Genomic DNA, 19308 nt, shown 5'->3' on the forward strand with positions numbered 1-19308 from the left:
TAATATATACTTTGAGTGTCTCCCATAGTATTGAATCATTCACCTCCCCATTGTCATTAATTTCAAGGAACTGAGAAATATGCAATGTGATGTATTCCTTAAACGCCTGATCTGTGAGCAAAATAGGGTTAAAACGCCAACTGTAGGCCTGCCTAGGAAGAGACAGTTGAAGTTTAAGGGTGATCGGGCTGTGATCCGATATTATTATGCTGTGATACTTGGTGTGGTCAATATTTGAGATTAATCTAGAATCCACTAAAAAGTAATCAATTCGTGTATATGATCTGTGTACGTGAGAATAGAAAGAATAATCACGATCGGATGGATGTTGTAATCTCCAAACATCCACCACCTTCTTTGACTTCATCAAATTGTTAAGAGTTTGTACAGCAAGAATTTTAGGTGGGGGAGCGGAGGAGAACCTATCCAGATACGGATCTAAATAACAATTAAAGTCACCTCCAATCAGTATATGACTCGAATCATCATCCGGGATAAGGTCAAACACCTTGCGAAAAAAAGCTGGGTCATCCGTGTTCGGTCCGTAGATGTTTACGAGTATAATGGGAAATGAATTGATATCGCCAGATAAAATTATGAACCTGCCATTCGGATCAGTTATACAAGAGTGAAAATGGAAGGGCACAGATTTACGGAAAAGGATAGCCACACCTCTAGCTTTGGATGTGAAAGGTGACTGGTAGACCTGTGAAATCCAGTTAGCTCTAAGCATTCTATGCTGAGTGGCTTGAACATGTGTTTCTTGCAGGAATATTATGTCAGACTTCAGTGACCTCAAATGAGCAAAAACTTTACCTCGCTTTATCGGGTGGCCTAAACCACGGACGTTCCAAGAAACCAAGGATAACGAATCAAGCGTGTTATTCATTCATGGTGCCTAAGGAACGACAGGATTAAACAGTAGGCAATAAAAGACATTGTAATAAAACATAAAATCAACATTGAGTCTGGCAGCCCACCGCAAACAAAACAAAACAAAAAAAGTCAGGTAAACAGTTAACACATAAATGAACAAACCCCCTAACCAGTGCTTCCCCAAACGAAGCAAAGTTACCCTCATCCACTTCAGGGACCACCGGGCGACGAAAGAAAAAATTGGAGAAAAAAACCCCCCCTCCAACTCACAGCCCCTCTATGGCACACACGTTGCAGAACATAAGTGGGGGAAAAAAAAACGGCACAATAAAAGTTCACTCAGTACTTGTTTAGACTCTCAGAATGTAGCGTTTCAAAGTTTTTGGTTGACAAAGTTCTTAGCTTCTACCGGGTTGCTGAATACCTTCACTTGATCCTGGTAATGAACATGGAGCCTGGCCGGGAAGCGCAGCGAGTGGCGAATCTCCTTTTCCCTCAGCAGCTGAAGCACCTCACGAAAGCTCCGCCGTTGCTCCATCACCTCCGCCGTGTAGTCTGGAAAGATGAGAATACGATGACCGCCGTAATCCAACGACTGCTGTCTCCCGAGCCGCAGAATCTTTTCTTTATCCTGTGCGAGGTGCACCCGTGCAATTATCGTGCGGGGTCTGGAGCCTTCCGGTGGTTTGGGCTGTTGCGTGCGGTGCGCCCGGTCGATGACTACCGGCTTAGGAAAGATGTCATCCCCCAACAGCTTGGGAATTAAACTGGAGACGAACTCGGTCGGCCTCCCTTTCTCCTCGCCTTCGGGAATGCCGACAATCTTTTTGTTGTTCCGCCTGGATCTCCCTTCCAGGTCCGAAAGCTTGGCCCGGAGCTTTTTGTTTTCCTGCTGCAGCTCGGCGACTGAAGTTTCCACAGCATTGATGCGCTGTTCGTGGTCCGCGGTCTGGTTCTCGTTGACGGACAACCTCTCCGTGAGTGCCTTCTGGGCGGACAAAAGATTCTGGAAACTCAGCTCAAACTTATCGAACCTCTCGTTAAATGACTGCAGCAACTTGTTCGAAATTTTCTGCCACATAAGTGGAAGCTCGTCATCCTCCTCGGCTGACGACATGCCCGCATGTTTCGTGCTAGCTTGGTCGCGGCTAGTAGCAGCTTCTGCTAGCGAGCGAGTAGCTCCCTTTCCGCCTCGTAAGGTTTTGGTCGACATATTCGTGTTACCCTTCTCGATAGACTCAAAGATGAACGCAGGGCAAATACTTTAAAACCAAAATGGAGAGTCTGGCATGCAAAATTGCGCCTTAAATTAGTATAATTTGATGTGCCACGAGGAGCTCGAAAAAAGCGCGTCTACTCTGTCCGCATCTCACAGCGCCCCCCCCCCCCATTATTGGTTTTTGAATTGCCATGACACATTCAGGTTCTTTTTAGGACAAACTGTATTCTCTTTGGTAATCTCTTAATTTTCATTTAGTCTCAATCCTCCTTAATCGTAATTCATCATCAGGTCAAAATTTTGAACTGCTCAAAAAGTATGACCCGGAATGTAATTGCATATTATAAGCCTTCACTGGTGCCTGTTTAGTGTCTACATGGTACTATTCCCTATTCCCTAGATGTTAAGCACAAAGCACAGCTGTGCAGCACAGAACAGTCTCACAGAGCTTCAAGCTTCCAGTTGTCTGTTGATCAGGACAAACAGGGCAGAGTCAGTGACTCCTTTTTGCCTCTTTCATGTTTGGCCTGATTGAAATGCTTTGGCAAAACCAGATAATCAAACAGGAGAAGTCCTTCAGACGGCGTCTGCTTGTCTCTGTGCTCACTGTCAATCTAAATATTTGCTCTATATTACATAATTAAATAATCAACATCAGGTTGGGAGGGTGGAAGCTTTTGCACGTATAACTGCAGCATTTTTTCCCTCATACAAGTTGCCAGTTACTAGACAGTTACAGTTACAAAGTTACTTTTGTTTGGCCATGTAACGTTGCTTTGTGGGAGATTTCTCTTTCTGTTCTTGAGTGAATCCTATGTTTAATGTGAACACTATCAGACCGACATGCCCCCACTCCGTGCCGTAGGCTTATCTATTCACACTGGTTGGGTTCGCCAATACTGTGATACTACCTCCAGAGGCGTATCAGTGCTGCAGTGCCCCCCTTGCCACCTCTGAGACTTTCACACAGAGGAGGAGGCGGGGAATTTGTGCTGGATCCCCACATCCAAACAACATTGTGAATGGGGCTAGTAACTGGCTGTTGCCTCAGTCATGTTTGGCTTGACTAAAATATGTTGGCAACATCTGGAAATCTAATGGGAAAAATTACTTTTGAACTTTAAACATCTCCTCACAGGGAGGCTACTGAACACCTCAAATGAAGTCCTACAGATGGGGTCTGTTCGCCTGTGTGCTGACTGGGTGGGTTCCTGGAGAGGTCGCTACAATTTGATGTCCAAATAAAATTTCATGTCTCCAGTTTGACATCTCAGTGTTTCTTTTACTACACTGAAAGTCATTAAGGAGAGCCAGCTGCCCACCCACCTATGATTTCACTGAACTACTCTTTACACACTGGTAGGTCATAAATCACAACATAAAACATTGAAAAATAGAATGGAAAATAGAAAACCAAGAATGAACCATTCATGCTTCTCATGGTGACTAAAAATACACACGGGAATCTGACCATCGCCATAATTTGTGATTTTACATCAAATCCTTGTTGGCAAAAACCCTACTGCTGATTATCCAGACACACTGAACACAGTATCTTCAGCCAGAGATGAAGTATTAGTATCCTATAATACAGTGTAATAGATGAGTTTTTAGTTGAATGATTTCAAATAACTTGCTACTTCTAATATGCCAGTGTTAACACTTATTCTTTGTTCTTCGTTTTTCGCAGATTATTCTGGACTCAATGATAGCAGTGCTCAGGAGTGGTGCTGGTTAAAACATAAACCCTGATAGCACTGGATCAACCAGCTGATAAAGTTCCTAAAGTTCTGCTGTTTAGACAATTAAACACTGAGCAGAAACACTGACAGACAAATAACAATGGAGACAAAGATAGAGAGACACACACTGTGTTGCTATAGTTAGGGAGCTATTTACAGATTTTTAAAAAAAATAAACTTGAATAACTAAACTTCAGTAAGCTACTGCACACAATGAGGATTTTCCTCCAAAATGAGAATAAATTGGCACATTTTACCTTTGTTGTGGTGCGTGCCATGGCAGATGGTGTTTTTGTTTTTTCAAAATTGTACAAAAACTCTGAGGCACTCATGGCTGTTGAATCACAACAATAGGGAAAACATGCCTCTGCATTTCAGTCATTAAAGCCCTCATCAAAGCAGTACAAAATGGCCACCTTTGGGCCCTTACAGGTATAAGTAAGCAGCATGATCAGTATAGCCATGTAAGTAGTAACATGATTGGTCCAGACAGTTAGTCACATGCTCAATGAAGACAGGTGAGCAGTCACATGGTTGGTCTAGAAAACCACATGACGGACTATGCCGGTAGGTCAGTTGTCACATGATCAGTATGAGAAGGTTGTTTGTCACATAATTAGCAGTTGAAATCAAAAAACGAGCATGTTTAGCAGAAAAATATCGAAACCATCAGGTAAGATAAGAGAAAAACACACAAAATCTTATAACTTTGCAATACACTCAGAAAATCATCAATAACTCATTTCTCAGATGCCTGAAGTAACTTTTTCAGACTTTTAAGACCTTGGTAGAAAAAAAGTTATACAAAAAAGTACAAGTCTATTTCCCTGTTCAAACTTGGGTATTAGGTAGCTTTCAGTGTATATATCCAGAACAATTCTCTCTGGAAGAATCTCTTTTAATCTGTCCCCTTACTGTGTTTTCTACACGTTTAGGGTTTTTGTTTGTGTGTCTCCCCCCTCCTTTCTCCTTTCATCTGCTCCTTCCTGTCTGCAGTCAATTAAAGCACATTGCCCTCAAAGGAACTGTTGTGCCAGTGTTCAGTGCAGGATGAGCACTTATATTTGGAGTGTAAACTTGGAATTTCTTTTAGTTTTCATTTCCTCACAAACATTCCTGAGGGATCAAGTATTTTGGATGAAGCTCAAACTTCATAGTCAGAAGGGTGTTTGGTCTTAGAAGAACAAATAAACACTGACTTCAGTGCGGGAAACACCAACATACCTGAGACGTAATTTTGGATGACATCATGATACCACTTTGAATCTGGCCGATCTAGATAGTCACAGTTCAACCAGCCACAAGTGCTGTCATGACAGTTGCCTATTGTATATGTTAACTGGTGATAAAGCTGACACTGTTTGAGTATAGAGTGTCATCATTATTGGTGAGCAGCTAAATTAATTATAAAACAGACCTGTCACAGCAGATATGCCTCCTGTTCATAAGAAAAGCACAGTTGTTGCCAGTAACAGTGTCCCAGTACGAGCCAGCAGGCACAATGTGACAAGTCATTACAGGCCATAGTATCATACACATGCGCTCAGATGATGCTGGAGATGGATCTGTAATATGCTTGTATGACTATATTCATCCATTTCGATTGCACTGGCGTGAGTTGCAGAGTTTTGAAGATATCTGCCGTCTAGATGTTGGACTTTTCTAGGATGTAATGGAACTAGATGGCACACACTTGTTGCACTCAGAACTTGTACATTTGTGGAGATGGAAGTATGGATCTGAGTAACGGGGTCACGATTTCTGGAAAGAAACATTGCTGTTGAGGTTTTCAAACATGCTTTATTGGAACTTTGATCACCACAGTCCGAGCGCCATCTAGTTCCATTAAACTCAAGAGAAAGGCCGACATAACTCAATATCGTCAATATCTCCAAAACCTGGCAGCAGACACCTAAGCAGTCTAAATGGAGAAATGGCAAAAATGAAATCTGACATATTTCTAATCATGTTTTTATTAGTGTAGAAATGTCACCTTAGAATGAGCCTTTTGTATCAACAGAGGGAGTGGATTGTTTTTCAAGGCGTTTCCCATGTTTCTGTTGCCAAGAACAGAGAAACGAAGCGCAGTTCTAAAGAGGGCATTTCACATTTTAAGTCAGCGCTGTAAGGGAGAGAGATCTATCTTCAATCTGCAACCATTAGATGCCACTAAATCCTACACACTGGTCCTTTAAAACAAGCTAAACATCTAATGTTTGTGAAAATTTAAAATTTTAACATAATGTGTTGTGGAAAAAAAAACAATAAACAACTGAACAAATTATGGACAATGTGACTTTATGACATGTTTTTTTAAGACATACGAGCTGACCTGCTCATTTTTCTTCACAGTTTCCTCCCTGGCAGCATTCATCTTCTCACTCTGGTGTTTGTGGGCTTTGCTTGTGCTTTTCTAGTGGTTGGTTTTTAAAACAGTCGGCCAGCCTCTGACACACTCTTCTGTTGTTGCTAGTCACATGACGATGGTGCAACTGACTCATTACGTTTTTGAAATGTCATAGCTGAGTGATTTGGCAAAAAAAGACAAAATAATCTTTGCTCTTTCACTCAGTTTAAGTTGAAATGATGGTCCTGGAACATTAACTGTGCTGTCTTGGAACAGCATCAACATGATGCACAATATCATAAACACCTTTGCTGCCACATAAGATGTATAAGGGTATAGTATAGCAGAGCTTGTCTGTCAGCTTGTCTTAGAATCAATCAATGCAGTTGGCCCAAAATAAATAAGCGTTTCTTTAATTATTTTGCAGAAGTGGCGGCAGTGAGTATTTTTTTGTAATATGATTCACATTGTTGGTCTTAGCTTTGGTTCTAGAGCTATAAGTGGCCACAACATTAACAGCCTTCATATTTGGTTACTTGGTCATGATTAAATTACTACTTTCATGCACTAGTCCTTCTGCTGTTTGTTCTGTTTTATTATCTAGATTATAAAGTGCAATTTTCCTTTTTATCTTACTGTGGTGGTAATGTAAGCAGTCACACTGTACATGAAAGGCATCCCTCTTAGTATTTTGCTTTTCTTGGAAAACAATGCAATTATGTCTCCAGTTTTTCAATGAGAACCAAGCTTTCCTTGGAAAATCCTCTCAGGGCTGCCAAGTCACATCCAGTGAACTGAAAACAACTTTTTGATCAACGGAAAACCTTAAGACCGACTGAAAAGAAAGTTCATGACCGACTGAAAATGTTGCTGATGACATTTAAGTGGTTTCTTGGTTTCATCCTTCCACAACTCCCATTAAATTTAAACTTGTTCAGTCTCTTTCTGATTGTAGAGGCATGCACTTTCACGTCAACTGTAGCAAGAGCCTGCTGTATAGGATCTTGCATCTTGCTCTCAGGGTGAACTTACTTGGACGGTCAGCCCTGGGCATGTTGGCATTTGTTTTGAATGTCCTCCACTTGTAGACTATTTTCCAGACAGTGGATGTCTGATTTCAAATTCTTTTGAGATCATTTAAAATCCCTTACCAGACTCATAAGCTGCTACAATCTTCTTCTTCAGGAGTCTGAAGTTTCCTTACCAGAAATGGCATTTTTTGAAAATGTTTTATAGAAAGTGTTATTTTCAGTGGGCAGCGTGGGTGTCTGTCCTGTGACATCCTGCTTGTAAAAGCCATCTGAGCAGTAAATTTAGTGTGTACGGCTTATAATTTCAATATCAATACTTCCTGTAGTCTACTATTACCATGATGTTATGATGCAGATTCAATTATGTATTGCCAAAATATATGCCCCAAGCCATCCTGGCTGACTGCCTCTAATCTAAGCAACATATGAATATAAGTTTAAACCATCATTAAACAGTATTAGTCAGTTGTGCAGTCTGGACTGACATCACCCATAAACCTGCTTATAACATATTATATCAAGCCATAATATGATACACACTTTTATCAAGATTCCTTTTTTTGAAAAAGACTTGTAGAAGATCAAAACTTTTGTTCATGGAGGAAAAAAAATCTGACCAGATCATGCCTGTTAACAGTAATACATTGTGAAAAACAAGGTAAGCTTTAAGAAGTCATATGTTATCAAAAAAAGTATTCACCATTAACCTAAAATGTTTATATATTTCAAATTGATTGAACTTTCTAGTTTGACCACTTATCAATGTGACGGCTTCTAACTTGAAGTTCTGTGACTCTGAATGAGTTGGATTAATGCACAGTACAGACTTCAATCGAGTGATTAGCTTTCTAAAGAAACATGATCAGCATATTAGCAGTCTTCCCAGCATGCATTGTTTGAGAGGTGAAACTCTCCTCTCCTTTGTTCATTTCATAGCAACAGTTGTTTGTTTCAAAATGATAATGATAAAAAATGCCAACTCTGAAGAAGGTTGGCTGAATTCAGTCACTTGTATGCTTCGAGAGATAAACTGGGAGGTATTTTGTCAACGTACCAGTGCATGAACAAATTGACTCCAACAGGAGAAGCTCCATCTGTTATTAACAGTACTAAAGTTGACACAAGATTGATAGGTGAGATTAGGTAACCTAAACTGTAGATGAAGTGCTTTCAGCTTTTTGAGCTCCAGCTGAAAAAAGTAAGGATTGTGGAATATCTGTGAAGGCTATTTTGATTATGTTTACATGATTGGATCTAACAGAGTTGTTTATGTATTTATTAGTCCAAAAACCAAGTGGGAAAAAAAGCTGTATTCCAACACTTTGGTTCCTTGGCCTTTCTTTCCTCTCCCCTCCTGAAAACCACCCTGTTTATCCTAGCAAAGACAAGACCCGTATATGAGTCAGCAGTAGCAACAGCAGCAGTTGGCACGATCAGCTATGAGAATATCTAGTGTTGGCCAACACAGGTGCCTTTTGTAAGTGGTGAGAGTCTCCACTCTCTGCCTCTCAGTGTCTCTGCCAAATTCAGTGCAGTTATGATACAGATTACTAAAAACCAAACTTTTAACCCTTCAGTTCCATTTTTTCCTCAAGTCAAGTATTTGATGACCTTTCCATAACCCTGGGCTGGTTCCGCATGACAACAGACAACAGAGAGAAGGGCTGTTATATTCCACTTTGCTCAAGAGGAAGAAGACCTTCAAAAAACCGATTCCATGAGATAATATTTTCCCAGGATGACAAAGGAAAATCCCACTTGTTGAAGTGACATGACAATCGGTGTGATGATTTTTATATTTATCTTTTTATCTTATCTTTAAAAAACATGCAGCATGGAGAGGAGAAGCAGAATATCCAGTAACAACACAACCACAGATTCATAAATCATGCCTTTCTGAGAACAGCAAACCTCAAGGCAATGACTTGTCGATGTTTTGCCAGACAATAATTTTTATCTGACATACTGACAACACCTCAGGCGAAGATATTCCCTGTTCATTTGGATTACTGACATGTTCTTACCTGTAAATTGTTTTCTGGATCTAAACATTTTTTAATTCCCACACATGACCAGCCCCACTCTGCCTCTGACTGGCGTACCCTGATATTCTTGGCCAGAGCTCTTGAGTAAAGAGAGTCACATCGTCTCTATTTACGCCAGAGGACCATTTTTTTTTAAAGCAATGGCAGATTGTGGAGCCTCTCAGTTGTACCCGGATGTTAGTGTCAAATACTAGCAGCCCAGTACTGAAAATCAATCAATCAGTAAATCAAGTATAAACTGCATACATTGTACTTCTGTCTATCTGTGTTCCTGCCTCGAACTTCAGCCGGAACAATCTGAAGTCTCCGTAAATCTCTAGATAGTTGGTACTTAATGAATCTCACTTCCTAACCTTAACACACCCAAACAACAAAGGCAATCATAATTAGCCAATCAGTGGCAGAGTAAGATGGGTCATGGCTTCACCACCGTGGGTCCACTCAATTCTTCATCTGCTGGTTGATGTAAAGCGAGTTGGCCGATGCTTTTGTTTTGTCTCATAGCATTTCCTACTACCTTTCTTTGAAACATACTTTTTTAAGGCAAAGTATTCACTGTGCTGATATGGCCAGGGCTAGTGTGGCGGGTGCCATCACTAGGCATCCTACCCACGTGCTGATTCAACCATGCTGAACATCTGTCTCTCGCAATCTGACATCTCTATATCCAACTTCTATACCCTTTGTGTCCATGGAGGCGGGAAAACTAGTGTGGAGTTCTGTGTGTAGGCAAGTTGTTCATTTAACCGCATTGTATAGATACAAGTGTGATTAAAAAGAGTTGTTGCTTCACATTACATGATGAAGAGATTCTATCATGTGGGATTCAATAAAAGCTAAATGTAAACAAATTAAGATGCTATCAGCACCGTGAATCAACAGTGATGCAAGGGCCTTCCTGATTAACATACCTCTTACCACGGTCTGGGTGGCAATTAACTTTTGAGCTCCTGAATCTCCTCGAGTAGTTCAAGTGAAACTGTGTCCATCGTTCATCGTTAGCATTTCATGCCTTCTATTCTTTGTTCTGTGTTATCCCAATCCCAGTGGTGTTGTGCTATTTCAGTCATTGGTTTTCTTGACCACCCAACTGTCAACTGTACCTTTGTCCTGATTTTTGGTTGAAGATTATTCACAAACAAATGTTGCATGTAACCAGTTGAAAATCTGACAGTTTGACTTGGTGACAGACCACAATTGTCCTTTGCAGTTGTCATCATTTTTACATACTGTTCCCTGGGACTGTCATCTTTTCCCAGTTTTTGTGAAAGGATTAAAGTCAACTTTTTGTATTATCTCCAGTTCAGCTGCTAAGTCTTTCACACTGTAACATGTTTAGCTTCCTCTGGTGTGATTCTGGCAAACTCTGTGGGATCACCGGGGATATCACAGACATTGATCACCCTTGTTCTTCTACCTGATTATTTATCTCAGGTCTTGGGTATTCAAAAACCCAGTCATCACCAGCGTTATCAACACTGGATTCTTTTAACTCTCTCTTACAGGATAACAGCTTTTTTGTTTGATCATATTTGCTTTTGTTTTAGTGTTTCTACAGGACATGTCTAATTGACTGTCCCGCTTAATCTTAGTCTGCGTCATGTTTTTTTCTTCTTCTTCTTCTAAGTGAGCTATTAGCTTTTTATTTTGATCTGTAAGAGAAACTATTTCAGATTCTGCATTATGGCATCTGCCCAAAGTTTGAGGGAGGCGAAATGCTTATTTCTATCTGGGAGAGTACTCAATTTCTCCCTTAAATTTCTTATAAAATCTTATAATCTAACTTAACCCAAATTAAACAAATGTTGCAAAAAATTACAAACAAACGCCAAACAAAAGCTAGCTTCACCATAATTATCATGCATGTACTTCACTGGACCAGTAAATCTCTTTCAGACCTTCTAGTGAAACAACTTTTCATTTTTCTTTTGTAAGATCCCTCTATAAATGAAAACACAAATAACCTTCATACTCTCTTACTTTAACCAACAGTTCACTTACAAATCTTTTCAAACAAATTTCTAATCAATATATAGAAGTCATCCTTTTATTTCTGTAACGAGAATAAATCAGATTGTTACGTAATGAGAATAAATCAGATCGTTACGTAATGAGAATAAATCAGATTGTTACATAATGAAACGTACAAGTATTGGGATCTCTCATCCCTGGGATAATGAATTATCCCTCCTACTTCCTACTGGTCCTACATAGGCCTATTTTCTCAGTGGGCAAACCTCATTTCGTTCCCCAAATCAGAGCTCTATATCACCATGTTGATGTTAAACAGGATGTTAACCACTAGATGCTTGGCCTTTAGGAGACTGAATCAACCTAAGACAAGGAAAACACATGCAATTCCACAACCAAATCAAAAGCTATGAAAACAAGCTTTCCTGTACATCTAAAAACTAACTTCCCAATAACAATCAGTTTTGAAACCATGCAACAACAAAAAGAATTTCCACAAAACACACAGCAAACTTACTTAAAATGTTGGATGGTGTCACCACAGTAACAGGAATTCGCTTTTTACCTCTGCAATTTGCTTCTCAGGTCACTGGCATGTCACTGGTCTGGAAAAAGGAGTCTCTGTAGAGGGTTTGTTGCCATCATGGCACCAAATTGTTGAAGAAATCATTCAAGTCCAGTTGAGCAGTTTGCTGTGGTGATGTGTTTATTCAAAGAATACCGGTAAACTGGTGGACTGACAGGCACAGAGCGGATCTGAGCCGGTGAGTGGACCAAATGACCAAACCAGAGCAAATGAAACTACAGCATTTTACACAGTAAGAACAAAGAAGACAAAATGGCAGGCTCAAACAATAGGAAAACAAAGGACATAACATAACATAGTGATCAAAACGGCCCTAGATGTCTTTTGATTAAGGTGATAGGAGACAGACAGGAATCACCATTTAAGGACTGGAGGTCAAAGGGCTCTGTCACTCCAAATGTGTATTTTCTTCCTCAGCAGATATGACGATGATCAGGTGATCAGGTGATCAGGGGAGCGGCTTGGTGAAAAACAAGCAGCGGAAAATTTTGAATCCATTCTTGGCAACACAAACAATGAGTCATGCTTTGCATTGCATCTCTAAATACACACAAGCTGACACCTTGCTATCATGGCAGGATTTGACTAACCTGGGGATCGCACCTGCATGTGCAGCCAAAATACAGACAACAATAAAGTTCTGTTCTGAGGCAGGATGCCTTGTGAAACACTCACTTCCCCGTCTCTTTAGTATTGAGCAATTCTATCATGCTTGTTGAAAGATCACTGGCAGACATTTCACCATACATATGGATACAATGAATGTACAGTATATTCTAGTCATTGGTGACACACAGATAAACCCAGGACTCCGTAACAATTCAGTTTAAGATGCACCTGTATATTCTCTTGCATAATGTACTCAAGTGATACTTCACCCACCTCCATCTTCCACAGGCATGTTGTCTTTAACCTGGATTACATGTCTACATGAATCTGACCATATGAAGTATCTGTGTGGGAAATCAAACAATCTCTTTCTGTAATATGATTTCCGCTCAAATTCTAGCACAAATTATGGATTTTATGCAAATCATGTCACTTATGGGAACCACTGTGATTTTTACAGTGTACCATTCATTCATGTAGATCTATTTATCTAATAAATACCACTAAAACAGCTATTATTGCATAGCCCAACTAGTTAACGCTTAGAAAATCTTGAGAGTGTCACAGTTGAGTCAGCTTTCATGTTACTTTGTTACTCATGCTAGAAAAAGTAGCACGGTGGTTTCCAGTCACTAACCTTGACCAAGGCACCGGCTAAGATTCAGATTCGGGATGGGTGGGATGCAGAGAACCAGAGTCATCGTGTTGTCCATTTTCTGACAATAAAGACTCCTCCTCTTCTTCTTCTTTTTGACAAACACCAGAAGTATCAGATGCAGATTTCGGTCTGATGAATAGATGTTACACTGGAATGAGGTACAGGGAAGACGTATGGCAGCTCCAAGTCCTGAACATGTGAGGCTACATTGTCCTTGTTTGAGTGCATAAGGCTTCTACTGTTTACCTGAACGATTGTTGTGATGAAGATAAAATAGTTGCTGCTGTGATAACTTTACACAGCCGCCTGTCTGTGTCATGAACTGTATTTAAACATTGTTTTAGTGCACAGCTGATTTTGATCTGATTCACCGACCCAGGTCATTCCCAGGCCGTCCAATGCATTTTGTTGTACCCCTCAGCATCTCATATACACACACGGCACCTTTTACAGTCTGTATCAGCAGGGCCGTAGCCAGAGTTTAGAAATTAATGACGTATAGAATTTCCTTTTTCTTATTTTATGGATCTGTTGCAGTATCTGTTAATACCTGACTCTGTTGTCTTATTCTTTAGAGAAAAAAAACTTCTCCTTCTCTCTGGTTTTCAGTTAGCTGTATTTTTTGAGAGCTGCCGGTTTAATATGCAGAGACAGAGGGGGAAGAGGTGGGTAGAGAAGCAGTTATAAATACTGTTACTCTGCAAAAACAAGTCGGCCTTGAGTAGAGGTAAAGGCAGAGATCAAATACCTACTTGAGGTGGAGCACAAAAGTACTAAAAAGGAAGGAAAAACACCAGCACACTACTGTATTTTCTTTGATTTCTTTGATTTTCTTTGATCTGGTTATTTCATCCACAGATGGTCTTCTTCAAGTAAAGGCAGAGTAGCTGAACACACATCTATATTTATTTGTAGTGAAAGGATCAAATCATCATCTCCTAATGAGACAAAATTCCTGTTTTTCTTGTAAACCAAATGACTGGCAGGGACCAGACAAGGCAGGTGTCCAAGTATCGCTGATTACACAGCAGTTACATTGCAAATAGACGCCTTTGCCAAACGAAATCGAGATAAACAACATAACAAATCGAAAAATAATCTACTCTCTGAAGTGTGCTCTTTCCTTTTTTTTTTTTTTTTTGAGGTATATCTTCATTAGAAGTCACATGATGTGGATATGTTGGGTTTTAGTGTTTCTGCCATAGACTGCCACAGTGTGACTGTGACTTTCCCACGCAAGGAACCTGAAAAAAAGGGAAGGGTTATTAGTTCATTGACAGACTGTGGGAGCTGTACGCAGAAATGTACTAAAACATATCTGACTGTCATGTGACTTCTAATGAAGAAAAAAAAAACACTTGAGAGTAAGTGTTTTGCCCCAGATCAACTATTTGAAGATGTTAAAAGCTGAAAGTACAGAAATTGATTCACCGTCTAAATTATAAAAGCTTTGTGGCACAGGCCAAACATTCAACATTTCAAATAGCAAATAACTTAAAACCCAAAATCAATTGAAATATCTAAATGAATGTGACGCTAAAATACGGTCCATTAAACCATTATTACTTGTGGAGTTGAGCTATATGAGCAAACACAAAGAACAGCGGGTGCTCACTCGGAGGACAGTCCGAATGGAAATCTGCAGTATTTAACGTGGGGCATGCTGCTGTTGTTGCTTTATAAATGATGCAACCTTGAGGTTCCAGGGTGCTTTCCAATGGTTTGTCTGAACATAGCTCAAAGGACGTTCAAAGGAAACATCCACTCCACCCACGGTCTGTTCACACTGAAGTATCTGCTCCTGAACCACCAGACTCCTAGAGGCTTCTGTCCTCAGACTCCTCAATTCATCCTCCCTAATCCATTATATAAAATGGTTTGTTCTGCCTGTTATTTAACAGCAACAGCAACTTGACTGGTAGGCATACAGCTGCGATGGGTGATTCTAGTTTTCTTACTTAGCATATAAGGGACTTACTCAAATTTGGTTCAACCATCGTGGTGTTGTAAAGCGACTTTTTATTTAACCTTGATATTTTAAATTATCATTTTATTTTTTCATGGAAAATAACAACAAATATAAGCCCTGTTGTACATTTGAGTGAAAGCACACCGCATGAATATTAAAATCAAAATGTAATTCAGGTGTCATATAAGCACTTCTTCTGCAGGCAGCATTTGTGATTTACGGTTCATCAAAGTTGATGATTTATAGCTGATGAATGAAGAAAGTGTCAGAAGGGTAGTTGCAGGATCTGAGGCAACAGCAGAGTGAGTGCGTAGGAGGGCAATAAATCAGACAATGCGTCACACAAGGACAATGCAACATCAGTAGCACATGACATTTCACACACACGCAATCACCACCCTACACTTGCCCTCCAGGTGAAGGCACATGGCATTTGGGTGCAGAAGGGCTTGCTCTGGGAGAAAAAACCTGCACTGGTGACTGTGTAGCTGTGTGGTGGTGTGTCAGTCACAGTAACGTGCGGTGAGGTCCACGGCTGGGTAGGCAGCAAGACCTTAAATCGCATAGTGCATACAAAAATATATACTAGGTAGAGCTCAGTATTAAAACTGCAAAGCCAATTAAGTTGCCGCTGTCAAAACTGTAGTTATTTACGTCGGCGGATTATAGCACGCACACAATTACTGCCAATTAATTTCAGAGACATACATTCACCTGTATTTCTACAGGATTTACATCATCCAAAGACAAACGCACAAAAACACCTGTATCTCAATACAGGACTTACAGCTCCGATACACTATATTAACAAAGCAACAACATCACCGTCCGCTCTTGGTCACATAACATTACAACTAAAAATCAAAACGTCACTCACAACGTTAATATTATTATTACCACAGAGAGAGAGAGAGAGAGAGAGAGAGAGAGAGAGAGAGAGAGAGAGAGAGAGAGAGAGAGAGAGACTGCGGCGCTGTCCGTGGTACGGACTGAGAAAAAGAGAGTTTGGTGTCGGCGCACCATACAGCGTGTGTGTCTGTGTGGGGGGGCTTACTTTATTTGTAGATGAAGTCCATGCGCCTGTCCCTCTGCACGAACTTGTTGATGACTTTGTTGTAGAAGTCATCCTTGTTTGCAGCGTTCTGTAATGTCATGAGTCTCTCCTTTTCAATGGAGATCAGCGCCAATGCTGAAAGTCTATCCTGGTGCATCCTATTACGGTTATACGTCTTGATGCGCTTTAAAGCTGAAAACGTCCTCTCCACGGATGCCGTTGTAGCAGGTATCGTTAAGACCAGCTTTAATAACTTTGTGGCCTCTGGTACAGTCTCCTGGAGGTCATTGTCTTTCAAGAATGAGAGCAGCTGTGCAGGTGACATTCCCTGGACCAGTTGTGAGCAATATAATCCCACCAAATCAGACTGTAATCGAACTTGATCAAAGAATCTTGCGTATTTTGACAAGCTATTGAGTTTCTCAGTGTCAAAATTAGCTGACATCTCAGAAAATTTCTTGCTGTCAACCAAGCCGAGGAAAGCAAGTTCATTTAAATTGTCAAATCTGGCCTTCAGTTGCTCAGTTATGTTATCAAGTACACTCGTGTAGATCATTCTCCTCTCGTCTCTTGGAGATTGGGTCCGGCGACTGTTGTCCGTCAGTTTCAGTTCATTTTTTTTCTGTTCGAAACGATCATATAAACTGTCAAACTGGTCGCGCTGATTGCTCAGAGCACACATAGTGTCTCTGACGCGTGCACAGCACACGCCGATGTCCATTGCCTTGTTTTGAAGAACACGGAATAATGCGTCTGTCACATTAAATATGCCATCATAGACCATCAGGAGAAAATAGGTGGATGCTTTTGACAGCCAGAGATCAAATCCAGAGGCCATAGCGATGGTCTCACCGTCCCATTCATCGGAGTTATCCATCATTGTCCGGAACAACTGGTGGAGATCTGGTAAGTGTTGGAGGATAGTTTGTACCAGTCTGGAGTTTGAATTCCACCTAACAGATGATGCTCGAGGGATGCGGCATTTCACTATTTCATCTAGCAGGTGTGTGCGTTTGGTGGACTTCGTGAAAAATGCTGAGAGCCCTTCAGCACTTTTGAAAAAAACTTTACACTCCGGGATGGATTTGGCTGATTGTGACAGAACCAAATTCAATTTATGTGCATAGCAGTGCAAAAATGTAGCTTCTGGCACTTTTTCTTTAACTTTGGCTTGTACGCCGTTGAGCTCCGAGGCCATCACAGCAGCGCCATCGTATGTTTGTGCGATCAATTTCTCAGCGCATTCATATTTCTCCAATACATCCAAGACGTATTTTGAAATTCCCTGTGCCCTTCTGTCATTGCTGACATCATCAAATCCCAAAAAGGCCTCCTTCACTTCACAGTCGCTGTTGACATATCGCAAAACGGCAGATATTTGGGCTTTGTTGTTTGCATCAGTTGTCTCATCCACTTCGACTGCAACGAAAGATGCAGCGTCTACGTCACTTTTAATACTAGACCTCACAACGTCACTGATGGCTTCGATGAGGTCATTCTGAATTCTATTTGATGTGCCCACAAATACAGTTGACTCTTTCAAATGTTTGGCTAATTTGTCGTCCTTTTCTGCCATCAAATGCAAAAGTTCAACATAATTTCCACGGTTGATTGAGTTATTTCCCTCGTCATTCCCCCGAAAGGCAAGCTCTTGTTTGGCAAGAAATGATGTGGCATCAATGAGGCTTTTTAAAATTTCTCTATTAGCCTTCACCTTTTCATTATGTGCAGTGACATGGAGCCTGTGCTGCTCATCCAGGGCTGTGTCAATGCGACTCTTACCAAACGTTTTCAGGGCGATCTGAGAGTGGATGTGGGCTGTGGATTTCTCATGTTTGAGCAACGCCCTTGGCAGGTTGTTCAGGTCACCATAACCCTCCTTCACCCACACGCTCTCACTTCCCACCGAGAACAGTAGACAGGGAAAGCAGAACAGCCTGCTAGCTTGGCTGCATCCACACAACCACTCTTTCTTTTTGTACCATTCTGTCTGAAAAGTCCTCACAATTTTCTGTCCCTTCCTTTGCGTTAAATTCTCCAGGTCAGGTGTTGGTCTCCCGGTTAATATTATTTTTTTTTTTTCCACAAATGTCAGACTAGACATTTTTTTTAGCGAAGTAATCTCCATAGCTAGCAGCAGAAATCAAATCACTGCGCGCCACAACAGCAGCGCGAAACCTTGGGGGGGAGGAGGGGGGTGACCCGCGAAACCCACGAAACCCACAGAAGCAGAGAAGCACTGTGCCTCAGGGATGCCCATTAGAGACAGTGTGAGAACAGACTACGCATGCGCAAACCTCCTAAACCGTTTGCGTTCATTTCACACGGCACAGAGAGGCAGAGGCAGAGTCTGCCTCCGTCCCCTGTGTTCACTTCAGGCAAGCCTGGAAAGCGCGCTTTTCTTTATGGGCATTCCTTATATCGTTAAAACAACACATTATACCTTTTTATTTTTCATTTTTAAAGCAAAAAATCAACAATCAAAACACAATAAAAAAAAAATTAGGGTTAAAAAAATTATTAAAAAAAAAATTATTTCGTTCTTTTTTCTCATTGGTCTAGGTGAGGCACTGCCTACCCTGCCTCACCTGACTGCACGTCACTGGAAGTGGAATGTAACTAAATACACTTATTTGCATTGGTAGCATCTTCAGTGGTCTTTTATCTTTTAGTATGAGATTTCACATTGTCCTGCTGACCGCTCTCTTTACCTTCCTCCTCCTCTCTTTTCATTCTGGCACCCTTCTGTTGGACCACGCGCCCTTGGGAACATCTACCTCTCCTGGCTCCTGCTGCCTTATGTATTGATTGTCCCTGGGCTTCGCTTGGTCATTGCTCTCCTCTGTTTTACTGTCTCCTTATATCTGTATTTCTGTAAAATTTGACTCCTCTTCACTCCGATGTTTTCTTTTTTACTGCTGATTATCTTGTACAGCCCGCCCTATTCCAGGTCAGCGTGGTTGAGAGAAGGTCGTGTGGCTCGGGCACCAGCTGGCGATGTCTGGACCAGCTCAGCCGTCCTCCTTGATCCACACACTTTTATATTGACCTCAGTCACAACACTGAGAGGCCATCCACATGGAAAAGCTTTTCTGCGAAAACGCACATGCTTTGCATCATCTTGTGGACGGCGCATACTTTCGATGATGCCAATTTCCCATCCCTCTACTTCTAGCCTTCAACCTCTGAACCCCGCAACAT

At 41.0% G+C, this 19308-nt stretch overlaps 1 protein-coding gene across 3 annotated transcripts in view; it reads right to left on the reverse strand.

Annotated features, from left to right (window-relative positions):
• LOC119030352 (zinc finger MYM-type protein 1) overlaps positions 1-18706 on the reverse strand; it is a 30030-nt gene extending 11324 nt beyond the window's left edge. Inside the window, exons 1-2 of one of the 3 annotated variants that reach the window (XM_037117867.1) lie at positions 16108-18706; positions 11942-13213 (exon numbers count right to left, since the gene is read on the reverse strand). In XM_037117867.1, the coding sequence (XP_036973762.1) occupies positions 16109-18235 (2127 nt within the window). In that variant the 5' untranslated portion in view covers positions 18236-18706 and the 3' untranslated portion in view covers positions 11942-13213; position 16108. Of the gene's footprint in view, positions 1-11941; positions 13214-13761; positions 14329-16107 lie in introns of those variants that run through there. The other 2 variants (XM_037117859.1, XM_037117875.1) reach the window with 2 other exon arrangements.
• Positions 18707-19308: the final 602 nt, after the last annotated feature.

Source organism: Acanthopagrus latus, chromosome 2, assembly GCF_904848185.1.
Source record: "Acanthopagrus latus isolate v.2019 chromosome 2, fAcaLat1.1, whole genome shotgun sequence".
In the NCBI taxonomy this organism is placed as follows: Eukaryota; Metazoa; Chordata; class Actinopteri; order Spariformes; family Sparidae; genus Acanthopagrus; species Acanthopagrus latus.